This window comes from Pithys albifrons, chromosome 6 (assembly GCF_047495875.1).
Source record: "Pithys albifrons albifrons isolate INPA30051 chromosome 6, PitAlb_v1, whole genome shotgun sequence".
NCBI lineage: Eukaryota > Metazoa > Chordata > Aves > Passeriformes > Thamnophilidae > Pithys > Pithys albifrons.
In genome coordinates, this window is record NC_092463.1 from 30,858,482 (window position 1) to 30,881,092 (window position 22,611).

A 22,611-nucleotide genomic window follows, 5' to 3' on the forward strand; every position below is an offset into this window, starting at 1 on the left:
ATACTGATACTTTATGCCATGAGGCCTTAACTTGTCAGGGATTATCACACCTGGAGCATTCCCACTAGAGTGGTCTTACCAGTATTTTCTACTCTACATTAGCTGAATGACTTGGAATTTCTTTTAAAAAAGCTTCTCTTGTAAGGTAGGTTTTCAATTACACCACTGCTAGAAAGATTCATTAGAATGAAGTCATCACCTGTTCTTCTGTTTGGCAGAAAGCACATTTTGGTATAAAGGAAGGCAACAAAATATGCTCTGCGTAGCTGAATTTCTTCCAAATGGCTGTGCAGGGCAAAGAAAACTCATCAAGAACTTGGGGTCATGAGAAGTCCTAAAAAAGTCTGGAAAGATAAAAAGCTGAAATGACGATGCTAAAGGATAATAATGATAATGACAATGATTAATCATCATCATTTAATTGATTTCATTTTTGACTTACCAAGAGCAAGGAGGCAGAAGAAAGGAAAATTAAATGGATCTTAACATGTACAGTCAGAACGTCAGCTAAATATAATTGTGTCCTCCTGAAAATGTTTCCATTTGCAATTTTAGCAACCAATTTTGGTAAATCTAGCACTTTCAAATGCAGCTATCATCAATACAACCAGATTCAAAGTTATTGGCTCATCTCTTAAGTAAAGCATGGCACGAAAGAATAAAATAATCATCTAGTTGCTTAAAATACAAAAGTTGGTCATCCATTTCCTCCAGAATTTAGCTTTCCCTCAGGGGAAATCTCAAAGTTTGCCTTCACTTTGCCACTATTCTGCCTTTTGACCTTTTAGCTATTTTCCTTTTGATGTCATTTTTTTGCTGATTTGTTTTTAAATTATAAATCTCATTTTAGCTTCATTTTTCTTAAACACTTGCCACAATTCTCTACAAAAAATCTACATGCAATTTCAATCTTAAGCCCAGCCAAGGATTTACAATATGTTACACTAGACAAAAATTCTGTAGTAATCAGCACAATATATTTTACACTCCATCATAATAATTTTTTCTGTCTCCACTTCAATATAAATTTTCTGCTTTTTACAATGGTTTACAACTTAAATAATTTAATACAACAGTTGTTATATTTTTATTGCAAGCTTATAAAACTTGCAAGATAAGTCTCTTCCATGCAATATATTAAATAAAGAAGTGATAGGGAGGAAGGGGAATTGATTATTACTAAAACTGTAATTCAGGTTCTGAATGTGTCATAAAACACCTCTGGCTCACTTGTGTCCCACTCATCTTGTGAAAGTTCCTCAGATCAACCCCTTCATATTCAGTTCTCCTTGCTTGTGACTTTAGTGTTGATAATTATTGATAGTGTTGATGATGATTTCACATTTCCACCAATGCATTGATGAAGTGTTGGTGGAGAGGAAAGGACCCAGCATAAAGATCCAAGGTACAGGAATGCCATTGTGAGCTCTGCAACTGAGTTGCTGGAAGACCTTGGGCAACTCCTTTGGCTTCAAGAGCATGTATAGAGGGATGCTGTACTTCATATTGCAAAGGATCCAGTGCTGTAAAGACACATCTCCTTAACTCTCTGGCAGGACCTTTGGGTCTCATTTTTGTTTTTCTAAGCAACTGAAAAATTTGAGGCTACCTAAAATCAAACTCTGAATTTCCTACTTCCATTTTGTAAAAAAGAAAAAACACTTTCCTGTCTTTATGAAATGCTTTGAGATTGCTTGATGAATAATTGTTACTGCCTTAGTATATATGACAGCTTATGTAAAAGATGCTGCTTCAATAAGATTCTTTTAAATTATGTTTTCCATTAGAGACCTTAAAATTACTTTTAAAGACACAGTTCTGTCCATGTCTACAAAGTAGGTCACTGTATATCCTGTATATCCACAAGAATATACAAACCTGCTACTTCTGAAACCCCTTTGTTGATAGTTTATATAAAAATAGTACATTGTGATCTAAACTTATATCAGAAGTGAATTTTACTGACTTGGAAATGCTACATTTATTTCTGTTTCTATTTTCATCTATTTCTGTAATTGTTCACATTTTTAAAACTCGGGTTGAAAACTTCAATTATCTGTGGTACAGAATCTAAGGATAAAGAACTCCAGAAGATATGTCTGAATGGCTTGGCCCCAAAAATACATAATTAATTTCTGTAAATACTAAACTGTGTAGTCTTAATGTTGCTAATAAAAAGACTCTTTGTCTAGATGATTAAGAGTTCTTAATAGAAAGTATTGTGACCTCTAAGAGATAAAACACAGCGAGATAAGAAATACACTTGCAAACTTTGTAGAAAAACATGGTAAGAGTGCAGATATATAAAGAGTAATTTCTGAATTGTGTTGCTATAATTTCAGCCCTTGCCTAAATGGATCACTCACTTTATAGGGTGAGTATACAGATGCCTGCAGACTCTCTGAGATCTTTGGCTTTTATCTAATGCTTGAATCATGCAATGCCAAAATGAATAATGGAAATAAAATCAGCATTTAACTCAACTCCTAGATTAAGCAGTCAGATTTTCCCCCCCTTAAAATATAAAGCAAAAAATAAAACTTGGAAGACAGGTATGCTTGTGGACTTGAAAAACTCCAAGAAATACCTAGAGGATTGCAACTGAATTTGGTTTGACTGTTACCCTTCTTCTCTTCAAGTATCTTAGCTATGATATTTACCTTTGCATGTTTGCAGCTATAAAGATAATTAGATCAAGCCATTGGTATTATATGATGGATTTTAAAAAGTAGATTAAACTCCCACACTCCAGAGATGGTTGCATGCTTAATCAGTTGAATAATATTTAAGAATTGATGAAACATGTGCTGCTTGTAGTGTTCTATTTCTGTTTATTGCCTATCGAACCAGAAATTTACCTGCCAGAATACTGTTTCCTATTGAATGAGACAAACTGTAGATTTGCTTTTACAAAGTATTCAATAAGGGTGGACATACTAGAAATAAATCATTTGGAAGGCAGGAAAAACTTGTAAGTAACAAACGAGAAGGCATCCTTGTAATTTTAGTCATTAACTCCTTAGTGCCAGCCTAAACAGATAAATCAAGATCACGAAATGTCTAAAGAACAAGTCAGCTTCCATATGGAAATGTCTAGAAGTCATCTATCACTATTGCTGCTTTTCCATACAGCAGACACTGAAATCAATATGCTGCATTGGTTCAGTAAATTTGTCTCTTAACAAGTTAATAAAACAGTGATCCCCACATAGTCTTTCCATCAGACTTTCATAGAAAAAAATGAGAATATTAAATGCGCTAAGATAGGGAAGATCTGCTCCATTTGCTCTGCAATGATAATCTTTTACAAAAGAGGATTTTTATTATTAATTCTTTGCCTTCTGGGGATATTATAATTTCCTACAATGTAAAAATGCCTTAAGCACAGCAATTTGCTGAGCTAGACTGAATTTCAGGATGTTTCAAATGAGCTGATAAACAACTGCATAATAAGCAAGTATTAGATCAAGACTGTACATTCCAGATACAGCAGTGAACCAGCCAATGGACAAACAAGTTGCAGACACTGTTTTAAAAACTAAGAGTCAGTGATACTTTGACATGCATCACAACTTTTCTTTTAAGAATTAAATACCCTACTGCTTATTTTTTTCTTTAGAAATGCAGATTATTCTATCAATCAAATCCTTGGGGTCTTAGTAATTGGACACATCACTCTGCATATGAATAATAAGGAGTTTACAGGCTGAATATAATTCATGCGCTAAAAGTGATTAGAGTGAATTATATTTTTTCCATTACATAGTTACAAATCAATTGTATAGGCATGTTAAACTCAATCCCTAGTATATTCTCGATGCCTTGAATTCTGCAGCTTTTTAATAAAATATATTATTTAACCTTACAAAATAAAAAATTAGATATACTATAGAAAAGTCATGTGTAAAATTAATGTAATTTATACTACTGCCACATTTTCAGAACCTGTGTATTTTTTACTTATACACAATTTTGTCAAGCAATCAGAATGCCCAGGAAATGTGGCAGTTTTATGAGACAGACAACACTGAGGCTGTTTGAGATGGAGAATAAAGTGAGATTTTCTCCAAAAGAATCGGACATGAAACACTAAGTAGGGCTGATATCTATAGCAACAGCTTTAGGTTTCAGCACAGCTCTACCAAAATGCTGTGTCCATTGAAACGAATGACATAATTCACACTCTTCAAAATTATTGTTTTAATTCTGACTTCATTGCATCTAGGAGGACTACTTTAGAAGAATTTAAAGTGATTCCTTCTTATTAGTCATGATTGTTATAAACACAATTTTTAAAATAGGACAATTCAGATTCAGAACCAGAGATTCGCACTAAGAACAGATTCTGTTTTAAATTTAGGATGGAATTATGCTTGTGTAATTTAATGGTTTAAAAGCTAGACATCTGATGAAAAACAGCCCCCTGTTCCCAAAGATTACTAAACCCATTTTAAAATAGGATGAAGGGTCCCTTGAAGGTGTCTGTCAACCTACACAAAGGACCTAGGTCATTAGGTTAAACAAAAACAATTAACTTCTTTTAGGCAGTTGGACAAGATTGATCTTATCTGACCTGGCCAGGCAACTGTGTATGGCATCACTCTTTTTTATAACAGCAACAAGGAATTTAAGTGGACATCTGGTTAAATGAGTTATTACTGCAAATAACTTCATTGCACAGTCTCTTACATTAAATTATCAGCTAATGCTTCCTATTTCAAATTCTTCTGGAGTGGTTTTCCAGTCTCAAAACACCAACCTCAAGTGGAAATTTAATTCACGTTCATAAAAGACAATAAGGCTACAATGTGACAGTTGTAACAGCTGAATGATACATACATTACTTAGAGATACATTACAATCTCTTTTTGTAATGAAATTTCCCTTATCACTCCTATTGCTTAGTAGAGTTTAATTTTAAAAAGGTGTAGCATATAGAAGCCTGTCAGTCAATGATTCTGTCTTGGAAGCTGTTTTAAAGGAAATAGTAGGGTTATAATCAGAAAAGCAACAATATAATACTCAAATCTGCTACTTTGTAGTCTGCATTTCCTCTTCTGTTTGCAACTGTGAGAGCATTTCAAAACCCTTGTGAAAGTGATTCGTCTACAAATCTGTCATGGCTGCAGGGCTAAATTTAGACTTTAGGCCAAGCTTAATTTTAAGTGTTGGAAAAGAAGTTTTCTCTGACAGGTTAATTAAAATAAAGGAAGCTATTTAAAACTGCCAAAGGATATACATGTCATGGGCAGTCTCAGTGGTGACATTTGGTGGGTAGTGAGTAGCTGACATAGTTAAATGGATACATCATAGAAAGTAATTTTTTATGCAGCAAGCACTCAAAATACACACTGTTAGGTGAGCTATATGCACATATTTTTAGCCCTAAATAACCAAATTTAGCTAAGAATAATATATTGATTTTGCTGTAGCTAATGCAATTGTTAATTAGGGGTCACCAAATAAACCTTTCTCTGAAAGCAAGAGGCACTAACTCAGAGTGAAAAATTTCCCTGCATTTATAGGATTACTGGCACAGAATCTTATTAAACATTGCAGAACTGGGAGGTGGGGAATGGATTTTAGTGGAAGAGGTTGCCACTTGTATTCTGGGGTTTAAGTAAGAGTTTTAAATAGTGCAATGCACATATAATAGCAGCATGACTGCAGAAGGTCATGCTTGTAGCCTACAGAAGAGTGTTAAAGAAAAGACATTTTACAGCACACTACTGGATTTCTTTACTGGGGCCACTTTTAGGTGGATCACTGTAATCTGCATGGTTTAGAAAGCTCTCTTCTTTCACACATACTGTCCTCTATAGGTAAGGGATTCTGTGGTGCTGCTTTTAATGCTGATCTTGTTAATCTGCTTTTGGCAAAAAACTAATCAAGAAATGCAAAAAATATTTTAAATTTGTAACACAATGAAGAAAATAATTCTGACTCCATTCGAAAGCAATGGTAAAACTAGTAATTTCAGTGAGGTCATCATGATGCCAAGACCATGTGATAAGATTTCAGCAAGCATTGAAAAAACCAAATACACATGATAGAGATGAGAGTTTGGCCTAAGTGACCCACTAGTTTGTTCAGCCTGAAACCCTCCTGCAGACTGCACAAAGTGCTGCAGAGAGGAACCACACAGAACAGTATAGAGAATGCTGGCAACTTGGAATGTTTTTTGGCACTATACCATCCTAGACATAGCTGTAATTACCTAGAAAAAGCAGCTTTATTAGCTGGTGTGGCATAAAAAATTAACCTCACACAGCCAACCTATGCTAAGAGATCAAAATAGGACCACCCCGCTGGTAGCCTCTGTTTTTGCTTCTGATTTGGTTCAAAATTGATTAGCCATCAATTAGAATCATGTCTTTCAGTCTGAACAGTTCTCTGTTACCTTTGAATCAATGAAAATGTCTTCTAGATAAAATCAGCCAACCAGAGCACAGCAAAGCAAAGCTATTAGGCCTCAAGGTAATACCAGGAAAGGGATCTCTAATGTTAAAGGAAATCCATGATAATTTTAGAAGCCTAATATTAACCTTCAATTGTTATTAATATCAAAAAAGAAATTATCACTTATATACATACAGAACAGTGTCAGACATAAGATGTTTAAATGCTGACAATTATGTGCCTTCTCAATTATTTGGACATATCACTTGCTAAGAATTAAATACTTTTAGCAAGAAACATTCTGAGATTGAGGAATGTTTCAATTTTTTATCATAGAATCATAAATAGTTTGGTTTGTGACCTTTAAAGGTCATCTGCAATGAGAAGGGACACCTTCTACTACAAAACTACTGAATCCCAGCTGTCAGAAGAAAAATGGAATATGTGCCCTATGTGGTCCATGGCACAGCACATAAAACCTATAATAGTTTAACTTTTGCAGGGCAAGCTGATGTGTTTAATTTCTGTATCAGTTGTTTTTCAGTTTACTGTTCTCACATCACAGCAGTACATTTTTAGAGGTGATGTGTGGGAAGGGATACTGTGATTTGGTGCACGCACAGTTCATTAATACTTTTCATCTCTAAAGTTTGAAAAAGAAGGCATCTTCTCAGGAAACTACCACTACTTTAAAATGGCAATTATACCTCAGACTTGTCTTATGCTTACTTTCCCTCTTCAATTTATTCAATGGTCAGTGGAATTTCTGTCATCACTCATAAACATTTCCTGTCTTAGATCTTGGCCACCATTTGTCTCTAAACAGAGCAGGCTTTCCTGTGAGGAATAATAATCCACATTCATTTTTGGAACCACTTCAGTTAAGTCGGGTACTAGTCAGAATTCTCAGAAGGTGATGTGTACTTGAAAAGAAGGTAGGAATATTGTCCTCAAGGAATAATTTGTTCAAAAAAACACTGGCCCTCTTGAGTGACTTTGTTTAAATCCGCATTAGTATAATGCATAAGAGACTATTTTATGATTGTATGACAGTTCACTGTATGAGTTTCACGGCTTTCAGCAGTTTGTAAGTTTTCTTTCAAACGTTAAAGAAATAAAAGTACTTTCTTTCTCAGGCTTTTTGAGAGACACTGATTACTTGAAGACCAATTCCTTCCTGTTGTTTACAAATAATTTAATTTTGCCACCAAGTCACTTCCTTGCCTTCTATGTCTCAGTGCACTCTTATTACCCACTGCCACAAACTATTATTTGAAGGAGGAAAAAGCTTGGTTTAATCATGTAAAAAAGCAAAAAATCAAGTCAGAGGCAGAGAATAGGCATAGCCACCCACCCAAACTTAACTGTCAAGAGCAAGACATGTTCTTCATATAAATTTTTATTTACTAATTCACAAATTATTAGTAAATTCATTACTTACTAAGCAAAATTGATTTGCCATGATCTTTAAAGCTCTCAGTAATTTTTTAATAGCAAACATGAATTCTCAAAGTCCAAAACACACTTACAAATTTCAATAGGGTATCTTTCCTCACCCTACTCTGTGGCCACAAAGCAAAAGAAAATACATTTCATTGAACTGTATCTATAAGTAAGAGTGAAATTTGCCACCAACAGATAAAATACTACCTGTATAATGACAATACAAAGGAACCAAGCCAAGAAAACAGATTTGTTGGAACGATAATGGTAAAAGCCAATCTTAGTGTGTTTCCAAAGAGGCAGTACGTGATTTTTTCTTTAAAGCAAAAGGAATTCAAAGAACAGTGTTAAGGTCTGGTTCAGAAATATAAGTTGACAGCAAATTATGTACCAAGTTCAATTACAGAATCTATGGCAACTCAAGTTGTATACATGAAAAAAGGAAAGAGATTAGATCTGAAAGACCCATTAGTATAAATATGGCACATCTTCTTTAAAAAATGGTCTGAGCTGATGAAAATCCTGACTCCATAAAAACTGAAGGTAGTTTTGCCACTGACTTAAGTGGAGCCATGATTTTATAAACTGTGTGTTCATTTATTCCTGTTTACATTGTCTGCTTTTTATGTCTTTTGGCATTTTGGAATCTGCACTCCTGTGCAGAAGGAGAGTAGGCTTGAGAAAATATGTGGCTAGAATTCAGGAGCAAAGGTTCAATTTCTATCACAGGTTTACTGAGAAAACCTGAATAAGTCATTACCTCCTTCTCGTGTCTCCAGGTTCTTTCTCAGTAAAATTCAGGTGATGATACTAAACTCTTTTCTAAGGTCTCCTGAGATCAAAATATAAAAAGTACTACTGCTAGGTGTGGGGGTGTCGGGGTTTTTTTCATCACTAAAACTGCTGCTTACAAAATTCCAACAAGACACCAGTGTCATAGCTCTAAACGTACAAGATGATAAAAACTGCTGCGGATTTTAGAACTTTCTTTTTCTTAGTAAGAATATGTAAGAAAGACAAACTAGATTTTAAGTTGGTAATAATGGCATGTATTAAAAACATGTTTAAAATTATGTTATTTGTACATAAACATATGACTGCTAAAGAAAGATGAGGAATAAAATTGGAAGTACATAATACAATTAACATGCTTATTGGGAAAAAGTCAGGATAGTGGAATTGCTACTTCCAGGTAATTCCTTGTTACAGTAAGTTTTATATTACCCTGGAAATGCCACTAATGCTGAATTTAATGAATTTTCAACAAGCTCTGCATGGACAGAACATTGAGCAAGTTGACAGTCTTTCTTTAATTGCTAACAGTTTGAACTTAATCCAGTAGTTACAAGGTTTTGGTCCACAGCCTGCAGAATGGCTGTGAACTATCTGGCCTTTCATTTTAGCTTCAATCTTGCAACGAAATCTATGTGAAAGGTTCCCGGTGGCTACAAATTCTATCCACTTCAGCAGAAGGTCATGATTATGCTTTTAGGGACAATAAAAGGTTTTAGCAAATTTTAGATAAATTCTATTTCATTCCTGTTCATTACTTGACTTTTTATGAGTTTTATCTAACATAAAATCTGTGATCCATAAAGAAAGCAAGCAACAACAATCACAGTCAAACAGCTTTAAGTCAATCTAGTGAACTAGTCAACTCCAGTTCACAACTACAGGATGAAGTTTAGGGTTGATTAACAAAGTCACCTCAAACACCAAATTACAACACCCGTAGGAACTTTAAGATCATGAAACAGATTAATGAAGTTAATGCAATTAATTCCAAACATGCAGAAATATTTAGCCTTTAGGAGGAGATGAAACATTCATATGTGGTCAAAGCCTATTTATCAAATAAGCTAACATGGAAGTGTCACTTTGCAAATTTAGCACAACGAGTAAAACTAACAAGTATTGCTGCAGGAACACCCGCAGTTGTTTTACAAGATACTGGCTAAGGATTACAATGTGTCTGCAAGTCTGTTTTTTAGCAGAATCTGATCATTCAAGATGCAAAATGTACTTGTCCCCAATTGCCAGTCCTGCAATTTAACTTGCAATTACATGAAAATCAAGTAGAGTTGTTTCAGTCTTATATAATCTAACCTTTGCAAGAAAAATCATGCATCTCCTATTAGTTTCCTGTAAGGCAATGGATGGCAGAATAATAGATAAAAACCAGTCTGTGAAGTACAACATCAATAGCAGAGACAAAATTCTTTTCTCTGGGCTTGATACAGTTTCCCCAACACAGAATTCTGATACATTGAAAATGAGTTTGGAGATGCCTCAGCAGGTATTGCCAGTGCCTTTCCTGTTTTATGAATAGACAGAACACTTCAAATGCTACACACTGCAAACTAGGAAGAAGCCAGGATGAGTTTACAGAGCTACAGTGAGATGCAAATAACATTTTTTGTGAGGACTGAAGTATAACATCTTTGAGATATACATCAGAATACTTAGAAACTTTAATTGGTCTCTTAAAATCGCTGAGCCCAAATCCCATCTTAGAAGAAAATATCCAAAATTTCTTAAAACGTCAGGAAGAAAGTGGCAGCAGGCTGCTAAGGTAAATGATGAACACATGAAAAACCCAGAAAGCACTACACAGCTCACCAAGGCAAAGGTAAAAAGAAAAGCTTAGTACTTAAGCTAAATATAACCACAAAGGGCTTGGTTTTACCTACGTATGAACAGCATTAGTTAAAATGGCATGAAGGAAAAGAAGTCTGTACTTAATATCTAATAATTATATTATATTAGGACCAACCCACTGACAAGAGGAAACTTTTCTTGGAAAACATTTAATAACAAGCGGAAGTACTTTAAATAATATTTCACCTTTAGTAACAGCCATATCTGAAAGCTCTACATTTTAAGTTTGTACATATTATTTCAGTGTAGTTTCATAATGAACTTAAAAGTAGATGAGAAGCTTTGTATTAGAAAAAGTAGCTTATTGACACTGAAGAATTTGCTGTAGGTTATCTTAGGTTTTTAAAAGGAAAGGAATGATACAGTCTGAATCAAGTTTCTCCCGAGCATCTCCTCGTACTGGCATACTTTATGTCTGCATCCTGCCAGGCTACTAAATGTCAGCATTCACTTAATTTGGCTGAGCAGCATGGAAAAGCTTGAAGTATCTTCTTTTTTTTTTTTTTTTTTTTTAAATGCTATGAAAGTGAGATTCCTATAATTTAAGAAAATAACAAATGAATACAAAGAAAATACCAGTATTTTTTAAAAATATATCATACAGATCTAAAAAGCACAGAAAAAAAACCTACTGTGCTTCTAAATAAGGAAAGGAAAATATTTTATGCACATTATTATGGCATGTAATCTGACCATTTTGATAATAATTACCCAAACTAGGTTAATTACACAGAATGTGTTTCTAAGCGTAAATTACATATATAAATTGTGCTTATGTGGAAAATGAAAAATCTTTATGTTTTATTTCATTTTCTGATATTCACTTCTGATTTAAAGTAGTGAACACAGTCCTCTTGTTATTTGATACTTAATTCTCTAGGCCTGTTAAAAACTTGTTGTAGGATTTTTATTGTATATGTGCCCACCTTTAGCAAGATAATTTTAGATGTGAGCTTCAGTTCAGAAAAGCAGATAAACATTTATACAAGTGGATGAGGTACATGCATATGTATTGAACTGGGGCCACATGTGCTAGTGCAATTTTTTTAAACATACTAATTTATATATCTTAAACGTAAATACTGTTTCAAATTGGTCAATGTATATGATGCATGCATACATACACAAAGAATTTATAATGCTGTACATGTTACTTTCGTATTTTGCCTTTTCTTCTAAAGCTTTTTCCCCATTGATGCCAGTATAATCTAATAAAGGATAACATGGTATTTCCTACAGCTCCCACATACTTTCTTAAGTGTTCAATTTAATTTTTTATTCTGAAAGGCTTTCTGAAAAATATATAATAATATTTTATGGCTATTTTCTATCCTAGAGACATCACTATGATTTGCATGACAAATCATATGAACTCTGAGTGTTTTGCAGTACCTAAAACATAAGTATTTCTAATCATACCAGCTTGCTATTCTTAATTGATAACATGCAGTTTACTATAGGAACTCTATAAGTAATAATTATCTGCTGATTTTATATAAAGAGTAAAAGGCTAAGTTTTCACTGCTGTAGGTCAAATTTATTTATAATGAAGTGAATGTACAGAGGTTGCTTCATGTTCTAGTTTCAAACTAAAAGGTGATGCATCACCAAGAATCCAGGAAAAAATTAAAGCATCACTCCTCTTCCCATTTTGCTAAATTTTAAAATGTATGTTATGATATCATGGAATCAACATGAAAGAAGGCTGTTCTATGTAGGGCAAAGCCCTGAATACACATACACCGAGTCCTGTGTAGGGTTGCTTTTATACGGAGAGGAAAGACAGAACACCATTTGAAAAACATTAATAAATGAAAGATGATTTAAATTCACTAAATAGTTTTGGTGCTTAAACACAAGTTCTCTAGGGAATCTGTTATCTTGGACAAACATGTATTGAAGTCATGAACAAATTGGACAATGTCAGTGACACAGAGGACAACAATCCAAGCCTACTCAATCAATGACTGAGCATTTCAAATGGCATTGAGATGTTCACTTTTACTGAAAAGCCAGCCTACTATTTAACATCAAAAATTAAGTAACTGTGGTGTCTGAGATGAGAGGTGACACAGTTTTTATAACCCCTCAACAAATTAAAACCAAATTTTGGAATTTACCATGCAAGCTGTGGCCCGTCATAACCACTGACTTCTACAATGCTTCAGAAGAAAGTTTCAGTTTGCTTAGAAATCCTGATACCAAGGCAAAGCTGAACTTCTCTCCTGTATCAAAGCTGTGGTGTTCTGGTCACTGACTCTACTGTACTTTAGAGGCCAGCTGTCTCCAGGCAGATTCCAATGGCACTAAACAGCACTCAGCACTTCACAGGAGACACAGTATCAGGGGCCTAATAAGTAATCTTTTTGTCTTCAGATACCTCTATTTCTTCTGTTAATAGAAAACTTGTTTTTTGGATACTGGCTACAACCAGCAGGGTGGATACATTGCATTGTCCACGCTCTGTGTGGACTGTGTGTGGTCTATCAAGATTCTTTTGTTTTCATGCCACTATTTTCCTTCTGAAGCAGGGAAAAAAAGCCATATTAGTGATTCTTGATTTAATAAATAACACCCAGTGGAATCCAAGCTGTGAATTTCTGTACACATGTTTTTGCTTACTACTTGCTACCAGTTGTATTTTCAGCACAAGAACACATTTTTAAAACAGAAGCTTTGGCTTTATTCTGCTTCCTATAGTCTGTTTTATGTCAGTCACATCTCCTTTTTCTGGATCACAAAACAATAGACTTCTGCCTCTTGATTTTTACATCTTGTTTTGTTGCACTTGGCTCACTGAGCCTGCCTTCAAGTTTTACTCTTGTATTTCATGACTCAGGCTAGGACATGATTTATGTGGTCCACACCAAGGGTTGAATGAAATTTAAAAGAGAGGGCAAAACCAGAATAGGAACCCAAAATGGAGGAGCATAAAAGATCAAACAAATGGAGTACTTCAAGATGAAGCCTTCCATTTTCTATCATCCCTATTGGAAAGGAAGCATCAAATCATGCCTTGGAACTGAGTCAACCATGCTTAAGTTCTTTCCCAGTGATGTTAATAGCATAATTTCTTGTAATTTCAATAGGTCAGGATTTCCTTCCACCTAAAATACAGAAGCACAGTAGCTAATGATGTTTGATGTTCAGCTTGACTTAATTTTTACAGCTCAGATTCTCAGTATTTGCTGAACCCTGGGCATGTTATATCTGTCTTAACATGTTACATGTCAGAGCAGGATGACTGCAGTCTCTCACTAGAATTATTCTGGTTTAAACTGGCCAAGGTCTTGCCTCTAATTCAGTGGCTCCTCCTGGCTGCTTGCTGTGTGATGCTCTTCCATCAGCTCTTGGACAACTTTCATTTGTGTGCAAAAATAATACAAGTCTTCCTATGTTTGGCCATTCATATTTACATCAGTGTCTTGCAGGAGGTATATTGTTAGCTTTTTCTCCTAAATTACAGAGTGGGAGGCACTGACTGGCTATTTTTAAATCTGTTTTTACGATGATTAAGATAATTAATTGCGGGTTCTTAGCCAGCTCAGAGATAAAAATGCACCATCCCTTACAGCAGACCTACTTTACTATGACATCGAAGCACCTTGGAACTGATAGGGTCTTTTCATTATCATTATTGACTGTGAATGAGTGTATTTTAAGTGATGAGAACTGAAATGCTTTTCAGCCTGCATGTTCAGTATATTCACAAAAAGTGAAGCCTGTATATTCAGCCTGTATATCCAGTACATTCACCAAAATTTAAACATAAAAATCATGAAAAAAACGCAAAAGAGCATTGTAAGAATGTGATTATCTCCTACCAAACACCAAACAACAAAATACTTGCCAAAGACATTTTTAAGTGGCGTCCTATGCTAAATTTATTGCAGAGTAAGTATTGTGGCATTAAGTTCTGTAGTGAGGAAGCATTATGCAGCATGTTTTTTATCAAAGTAAAATTTTAACATGCTTTAAAAGTTTGCCAAACTCCTGCATAAAGTATTCTCAAACAAGCTGAAAATGATAAGCAATGCTTTTAAGAAAAGCACTGTTGAACAGCAGAGGTTTCTGTTTCCAGATTTTTGAAGGAAAAAAAGTTTAAGAGGTTTACCTGCTATCACAGCTAAAAACAATTACAAGAAAAAAATATGAAACGTAAAATTAAAAATGCCTCACATAAAGATAGGAATCCTTATTATTTCTGTTGCTATTATAGTCTGAGTGACCCAAATACTTGATAAAATCACAGTAGGTAAGTTATGCTACATAATATGAGACAAAAGAATTCGAAGTACATTTCATGTAGTTAATGCAAAGAAAAAACAGAGTAATCAGCTAAATTACGATATTTATCTTCATGTATATAACTACAGAAAATGCTGTAGGCTGGCTTCAATTAGTTGCTCTTTTCATAAAAGCTTGGAATTGACAAGATCTCTGGACAATTTTAAAATTATGAACTTATGGCCAGTAGAAGAGCAATCTCAAAACAGATTTATCCCAGGTGCCTTTTAGGACAAGGCGTGCACTTCAACAAACTGTTCTTCTTCAGGGCTCTATTTAGCTATTCTCACCATTGTGCTGCCTCTAAACAGCACCTCATTTGAGAGGTACTGACCATCTTCAACTTCAGCCAGGAAATTAATGGAAAAAAGCTCTATAATTTTGCTATCCTGTGTGAAGTTACAAGGTCACTTAATCCTTCTGTGCCACAAACAGGAAGCTGCTTGTACATCTCAAATGGTTTTACATCCATAACATCAGTATATGGATGTGTTATATTTGTGATATATTTGAGAGCAAAATAGGTACGATCCTCTTGTTTTTCTTACATCTACTTTCATCCCATTATCTAATATAATGACTCATACATTCCTGACAATGATTAAAAGCAAGCCAGGACTCTGCAAATGTCACAAACAACATATTCAAAATAATGCTTTTTTCTTTTTTCTTCCAGAAATATTATTATTAGGTGAGGGAGAATAAATTTTGATTTTCAAAGTTCATAAAGTCTTCATATCCTGAGGAGCCAAAGTTTTGAAGTCCTCTAGGGATTTAAAAGTTGTACATTTTACATCTTGCAAATTATTCATTTAAAATTATTTTTCCCATCATACGAAAACCCAGTTAAATTAGTATCTAGCCCCCATATGAAATGGTATAACCATCTACTGATACAGTTAAATGAAGAAAACAAGGATTTTTCCAGTGGAAGATACGACATTACTGATGACATCAGTACTGAACTTCCTAACAGGATTCCTCATACTCAGATGTCTCAGTTATTATCAAATGAGTTAGACTCTGAAAACACATTGGCTTTACACTGTCATAAGAAATACTGTGGAGATATCACAGCTCAATAACACTAATTCTGAACTTGTACAAATTCTGTTAAGATAACGAGATGGAAAGAAAAAAGCACAAATGTGTAAACTACAGAAAAATGAGTTTAAAAAAAAATCCCACCAAAACCAAAGAATCCAGACAATTCTAAAAAGACAGTTTTCTTTTAAATGCTTCATTAGGAAAAACCTACTTATTAGTTTCAGTAATTATTTTTCAAGTAGGTATTGGTAGTAGTCTTCTGTAAGAAAGAAAGAAACAGTTTTTTTCTTTCAGAATATGTATTTAAATGCCAGTATTTTCAGCCAATCCATAGTAATTTACTAACAATATGGAGTCGTAGAACAATTTTGGGTATCATACACTAACTCTGGGGGGTAAGGTTCTCTGCAAATCATTTAGCCCAACCATCCTGATGCTCAGAGCAAGGGTATCTTTAGGCATTTGACCAATTTTATAAGGGCCTTGTGGCTGCCAGGTTTTGAAGCTTCAAGCTGATGGTGTCACAGGCTGTGGGCAGCCTGCACCAGTGTGCAACCACTCTTGTGGAGAAAAATTCATTCCTTGTGTCCAGCTGGAATCTCTCCTGCTGCACCTTGTGGCTGTTGCTCCTTATCCTGTTGTGGTGCACTTATGAAAAAATCCTCTCCTTTCCTGTAATGCCTGTTAAGGTAAGGGAAGACTGCAACTTGCTTCCTCCATAGTCTTTTCTTCTCGAGGTGGAACAAAGCCAGTTCCTCGCTCCTTTTTCCTCTATGTGCCACTCACACAGCTTTTTATTTTAGTGGCTCTTTGAACTTTATCCTGTTTTAGCATTGCAGGTATGCCAGCTCACATCCTTCTATCTCCTGGCTACACTGTTGCCATTCAGAAGTAATGTAGAAAGAGAAGAAATGTTCTAATTTGCTACAATGTGAAAAAAAATTACCTATTATTTAGTGTTGATACTCCAGACTTAACAGTGAAAGTAGAAAAGAAGTGCCTAAAGGCACTGTATTATAAATGTGCTTTCAATGTAAATGAATTAGAACTATTAATTGGATTTTTAACACAGCAGATATGATGAATTACTAGTAAAGGCTGAGCAAAGTCCAATGCAAGATAAAAAAATACAGATTTTTCATTGCTTATTTTTCTAAGGATTGGAAATTTCTCCCTAATATGTAATAACTTTATACTATTTTAAATCTAAATTTAGCAGAAATTTAACAAGAAGTAGCCTATTGGGAGCATGACTGCATGTATTATGCAAAGTCTAATTGCATGAATTGTGACAATGGCAAAATACTTTCATGTGATTCTTAGTTACAGCTGTGCTCATAGATTCTAAGTTACAGTGCAGATGGCAAAAACAAAATAACTTTTCACTTTTTCTTGGTATAATGGAATCATTATACCATAGAAGTCAAATGAAACCCCAAGCCCAACTTTGGGGCAGTGAATGGCTGAACAAAATTACAGTACTTTTATGGATTCTAAATAGTTTTTATAGGTTTACTTCTACCTCAGAGTATAACTTTGAATGGAGTATTAAAAACAAAGAAATCCTCCTTTACAAATGCACATGGAAAACACTTTAATCATAAATCTGATTTGTAATACTTCTAAAATTTAGAAACTTATTAAGTGCTGTTCTTCGGACCATTTTTCAGTCAGTTTTTCCCAGAGTTTAAAAATATGCAACAAAAAATATCCAACTGCATAAAGAAAACAAGAGAAGATATGTTCTTGGCTAATGAAACCAGGAAGTTGAGTATTTAGGATGCTAAGTTTGGCTGCACAGTTCAACTTTGACTCAGTACACACCAGAGGCAGTAAACACAGGAAACCCAAAAAAGGTCTAAACATCCCTGTGGAGTACAAACAGGCCTCGCCTCCTTGCCATGCCTCCTGTCTTCAGGTCTCCTCTCCATACTGAGAACAAAGATGTCTTAGACTATGGAGAAAGGGCAAGGGCAAGGGAAACAAATGGACAATGGAGTACAAAGATATTTCATCACTTTTCACTCTGAGCAATAAATAAACTTCATGTCCATGCTGTCTCTGAACTCCAGGAAAAGTAGCTTCTTCAGCTTCCATTAACCAGATGGACAAAAGACAAGATCCAGGCAATTAAAGGAAACTATGCCTCTAACATTATCTTCTCATACTGTTAAATTTCTGCTTGCATTCGGGGTTTGAAACAGAATATTATTTCAATTTCTTTTTTAGCTTCACAACTTTGTATAGAATTATTCCATTCCATTAAATAAGAAAAAGGTCATATCTGTCTCCATGAAAATGGCTAAACAATTTGGATAACCCCAAAGACTGTTCAGATGCATTGCTGAGAGACTGCTGACAGCTGTATTTGATAGCCGATATACTGAACAGATATATCTGGACAAAGAAAATAAGACACCAGGTCCTACTGTTTGCAGGACAGAGGATTTCAAAAGGGCTGAAACTGTGAGTTTTCAAAGGAACTTTAGCCATTGCCCATTTCACTGTTATACTTGTTAGGATGCTTAAAAGCTAGGTTTTCAGCAGCTGCTTATCTCTATAAAAAGTCCCACCAACGAAAGCTCAGCACGTCTTCTGATAGTGAAGGCATCTGACAAAACCTGAGAGACACTATCAATGGTGTCTACAGCTAGCAAAAGGCAAGATCTTACAGAAATTAACTTTGAGATACTGGAGAAGAAACTGGAGAGGAAGTAGAAGACCTTCAGATTTACTTATTGATGGTTTTGGCTGTCAGTTAGTGCTAGTTCTGACAGCTCACATTCCCTTTTTCTATTCAAGAGTCATACACATTACTGCTCTGAGCGTGTTGACAAAGCAATGGGGAAATTTTTAGTACCATAACTGCAGTTATGAGGGCAATTTCTGTAAAGCGGACAAGACAGAACACCCTAAGCTGGGGAAGAAAGAAAGTACACACACACACACACACACACACACACACACACACACAGAGTGCATCAAAAGGTTTTAGGAGACTGGAGGAGAAAAAAACACCTTGAGATTAAAGATTCAGTTTCTTACATATATTGCCAGGGTGGGAAAACTTCCAGTTTTTAAAAATTAACTTCACATGTCAATTGTCCCTTAACAATACAAGGAGAAAGAAAATTTGCAGTCAAAGTTTAATTAGATTTATTGTCAAACCTAATGGTTTGACAATCAAAACCTAATGGTTTGACAATCGGTAGATATAATACTCATTTTGGTAGATATAATACTCATTTTCCAGGCTGTTGATATCAGCAGTGCAAAAATTCCTTGATTTTTCTGGTGAAAAATATTGAAGTACAGCTTCTGTTGGTAATCAACAATACTTTCAAAGGGGGTTAGTTATCAGAGAAGACTGAACCAATACTTCTCAGTGCAGAGGTTATGTCACAGAATGACTGACAATGGTCAGCCAGCCAGCAGTCATTCAATCCTCCTGTGGATATCCACTCTACGGGCAGCAGACACACTGAACCAACACATGAACTTCATTATTAGTTGAAAATGTAGCTCTGTACACGGTTCTTCCTTGCAAAATTAATTCTTTTCTTTCATAGAACTATTTCTTAGGTTTGCTAGACAAAGAGCAAATGGCAAGCAATTTGGTACTAAAGAAGAGGAAATATAAAAGACAATCTAGTCATGCCAAAGGTCCATGTACTGCAGTATGTTGTTTCAAGCAATGGTCCTAAATAAATATCTAGAACCAATAATAAAAAAGGATATTATCCCCAGTTCATTCTGAGTGTACAGTTATTTTAAGGTCAGTAGACTTTCCACATCAGATGTAATTTCACTCATCTAAACACCATCATAGGTTTTGTCTTCATTTGTACATAAAAAGTAATTTAGAGATGGATCTATACAAATGATGAAGAGTTCTCTAGAAATCTAAGCTCTTTGAATGTTTATTGATTTAGAGTTACAGAATTGGTGCCAGAATGTTGGCATGTTGAAACAGTCTCAGAGAAAAACTTTCTATGTAATTGTAATCTGTGATGTGTCCTTAAAAAGTGAGTTTGTTACAAATGGTTTCTGGATAGCTAGACAGATCATATATGCCTCACATTTTAAACACCAGATGATCCAAATTTGGCAATGACTGCATGCCTGATGTCATTGTTATAAGATGCTTTTATGGTTGTTCTCTATCAACAAAGAACTAAACAAAGTTTCTCAAAATTAATTTTGATATTGTATTAAGGTGTTTGTGCATTTTATGTACTTACACAGATACTTATACATATATGGACAGACCATTTATACATACACTGGTCTAGAAGATACCACTTTTCTTGAAAAGCATTAATTTGTTCTGACTCCTTGTAGAGCTAATTATGAAATTACCTCTTCTGACTCATTTCAGAATAGACTGAGTTCTCATTCCATAAATTTCTTTACATCTATTCTCTTAAGATTTTTTTAATAACCTATTGCTTAGCAGATTTAACAAATTCCAACATTTATTGAGATAACTTGTTAACTAGCTAACATCAAGCAGCAAAGCCACTGCCTGGATCACTGTAAAAAGTGCTTAGCACCTTCCAAACTGCTTATTTGAAGAAGGCAAATCAGTTTTTGACATGCTAGAAAACTTTAGAAATTCTTTAAAACCTATGACTTTTTCTACAAAAGGTCTGTTTTCTGACAGGTCCATTCTACCTCCAGTCACTATATGCGAATCTTTAACAGGAAAATTAAAGTACATACAAATAATTAATTTAGTGAGAAGTTCAGTAGCACTTCAACATAATGTGAAAACATGGATGGATAGAGCAACTTATAAATTTATCTTAGATTTTAGTGGCAGAAATTCTGAAAGACAGATGAAGTTGTACTCGGGAGCTGTAAGACCATCTTACCAGTATATTGCTAGTGTTCTGTATCAAGGATATAAGGGGTATGTTCTCAATCAGTTTTGGGTCAAGCAGTTAAAGAACTTATTTCCACTTAAAGTTTTAGTTGAGATATTTATGTATGACTGTTCAATAGATAACTTTTAGCTGTCACATGTTGTCCACTTTGAATAAAGGAGAGTTCTAACTTTGCAACCCAGCCTTCACACCAAGTGGCTGAATTTTCTCAATATTGTATCTGTGCAGTTAAAAAATAAATTTCCCATCCTAATGGAGAGAAGGCCACTGCCCTAAAGCAGTATTTAATATACTTGAAGCTGCCTCACAGGCATAAAACACTTTTCTATGTAAATTCAGAGAGGCAATATAAATATTAAGACAATGTCCCCTTGTCTTGGATAACAAACAAAAAATCTTTTATATTTTCCTATGAGATATTCTGCTAAAAATATGTATGTATTGACTTGCAGTATATGCAGTAACAGCACAACCTTGAAAAAATAGAAAAGGTTTAAAATGTCAGCATTTTAACAGTCAATATATCAGATCTCTTGACTGGAGAGTTTGGGTAGCAATAGCAAGATTGCAAAGCTGTCTGTGTGGCTCAAGACCAAATTCAGCTACTTTATGTGTTTGCTGCTTGAACTATTATACTTTACAGCCTATTTCAGACAACATTATGACATTTAAAAATATTTTTCTTCAGCCAAGTTATATATATTAGTCACAAAACCCAGTTCATTAGTTAGTGACTGCAAAACTTGAGCTAGTGACTGCAGTTTGATTTCAAAAGGAGATACGTACTTGCTTCATTGTTACTCAATACAGAGTTCTTAACTACTGTTTAGTTTCCTCTCACATGCATAATTCTCCACAACTGCTGAGTATACAGCAAATACTCACAGGAGAACATGTAGACCTACCTACAAATGTGTGGAGGCTGCGATTTCAGATGTCTGCATGGGAAATTATTTCCCAGTGTATAAGGGCATGTCCATTGAGAAAGTTAAGTTGAAATAAATTTCCAGTGTGAATTTAAAGTACATTAGTTGAAAAATATTAAAATTTAATGCACATGGACATGTTATTATAAAAATGCATCTTGGTATCTTCTCTTGATCTTCCCCTTCTCTTAGGTTTATACTCCAAAATGCATATATGTAAGTACTAGAAACTCTGTTTTGGAAAGCATCTGGAAAATGCATTGATAATAAAAATATTTTAACAAATGGAACACTTTAAATCTTATCAGATGGAAAAACTTTAGTTTAAAAGCTGCATGCTGTACATGCATCAGGGTGTTACTCTGTCATTGCAAAGACTCTAAATGGCTGCCTAACAACCAGGGCTTCTCTTTCAGCAGAAAAAACAGTCCCACTACAAGTCAGATTTTCTACAGTCCAGTTGAATTATACTCAACTCATATCAGGTTTTTTAAAAAAACTATAGTATCATTGAAACTTGATAAATGCATACGTACTAAGGCCCTTTTAGACCTAAACATTTACAGAGTAGAGTCACTTTAAAAACTAATTATATATTCATTTTAATGCTGCTACCAGACTGTCTATTCCTGTTTTCTTTTGCCTTTTTATATTCCCAGTACATTTTTCTATAGTATTAAAGAGGGATTATGTAATATGATGTTCTGGTGAATGCAGGACCTTTGCTAGTCCCAAATAAATATTCAAAAATATTTTGCATACATCCTGTGAACAAGGCTTGTGAAATCATAATGTGATGACTTACGAACATTCATCTTTCCTATACCGAAGTATAATCTAGTCAACTGGATGGTATAGCAAATCATCCTGACACGTTTATATTAATGCACATTTGAATGAGAATAAAAAAGAAGTAGTCAAATTTATGTTAAATACTTCAAAAGTCTTAACAGCATCTTACTAAG

The 22,611-nt window shown here is 34.6% G+C and overlaps 1 protein-coding gene across 7 annotated transcripts in view; it reads right to left on the reverse strand.

Annotated features, from left to right (window-relative positions):
- The window catches only part of DPH6 (diphthamine biosynthesis 6), a 200,990-nt gene that overhangs the window by 13,804 nt on the left and 164,575 nt on the right, over positions 1-22,611 (reverse strand). For 4 of the 7 annotated variants that reach the window (XM_071558026.1, XM_071558024.1, XM_071558023.1 and 1 more), the window contains one exon: positions 200-344. The exons of the other annotated variants lie outside the window; for them this stretch is intronic. In XM_071558026.1, the coding sequence (XP_071414127.1) occupies positions 200-344 (145 nt within the window). The remainder of the gene's footprint in view (positions 1-199; positions 345-22,611) is intronic. 7 annotated transcript variants of the gene reach the window in all.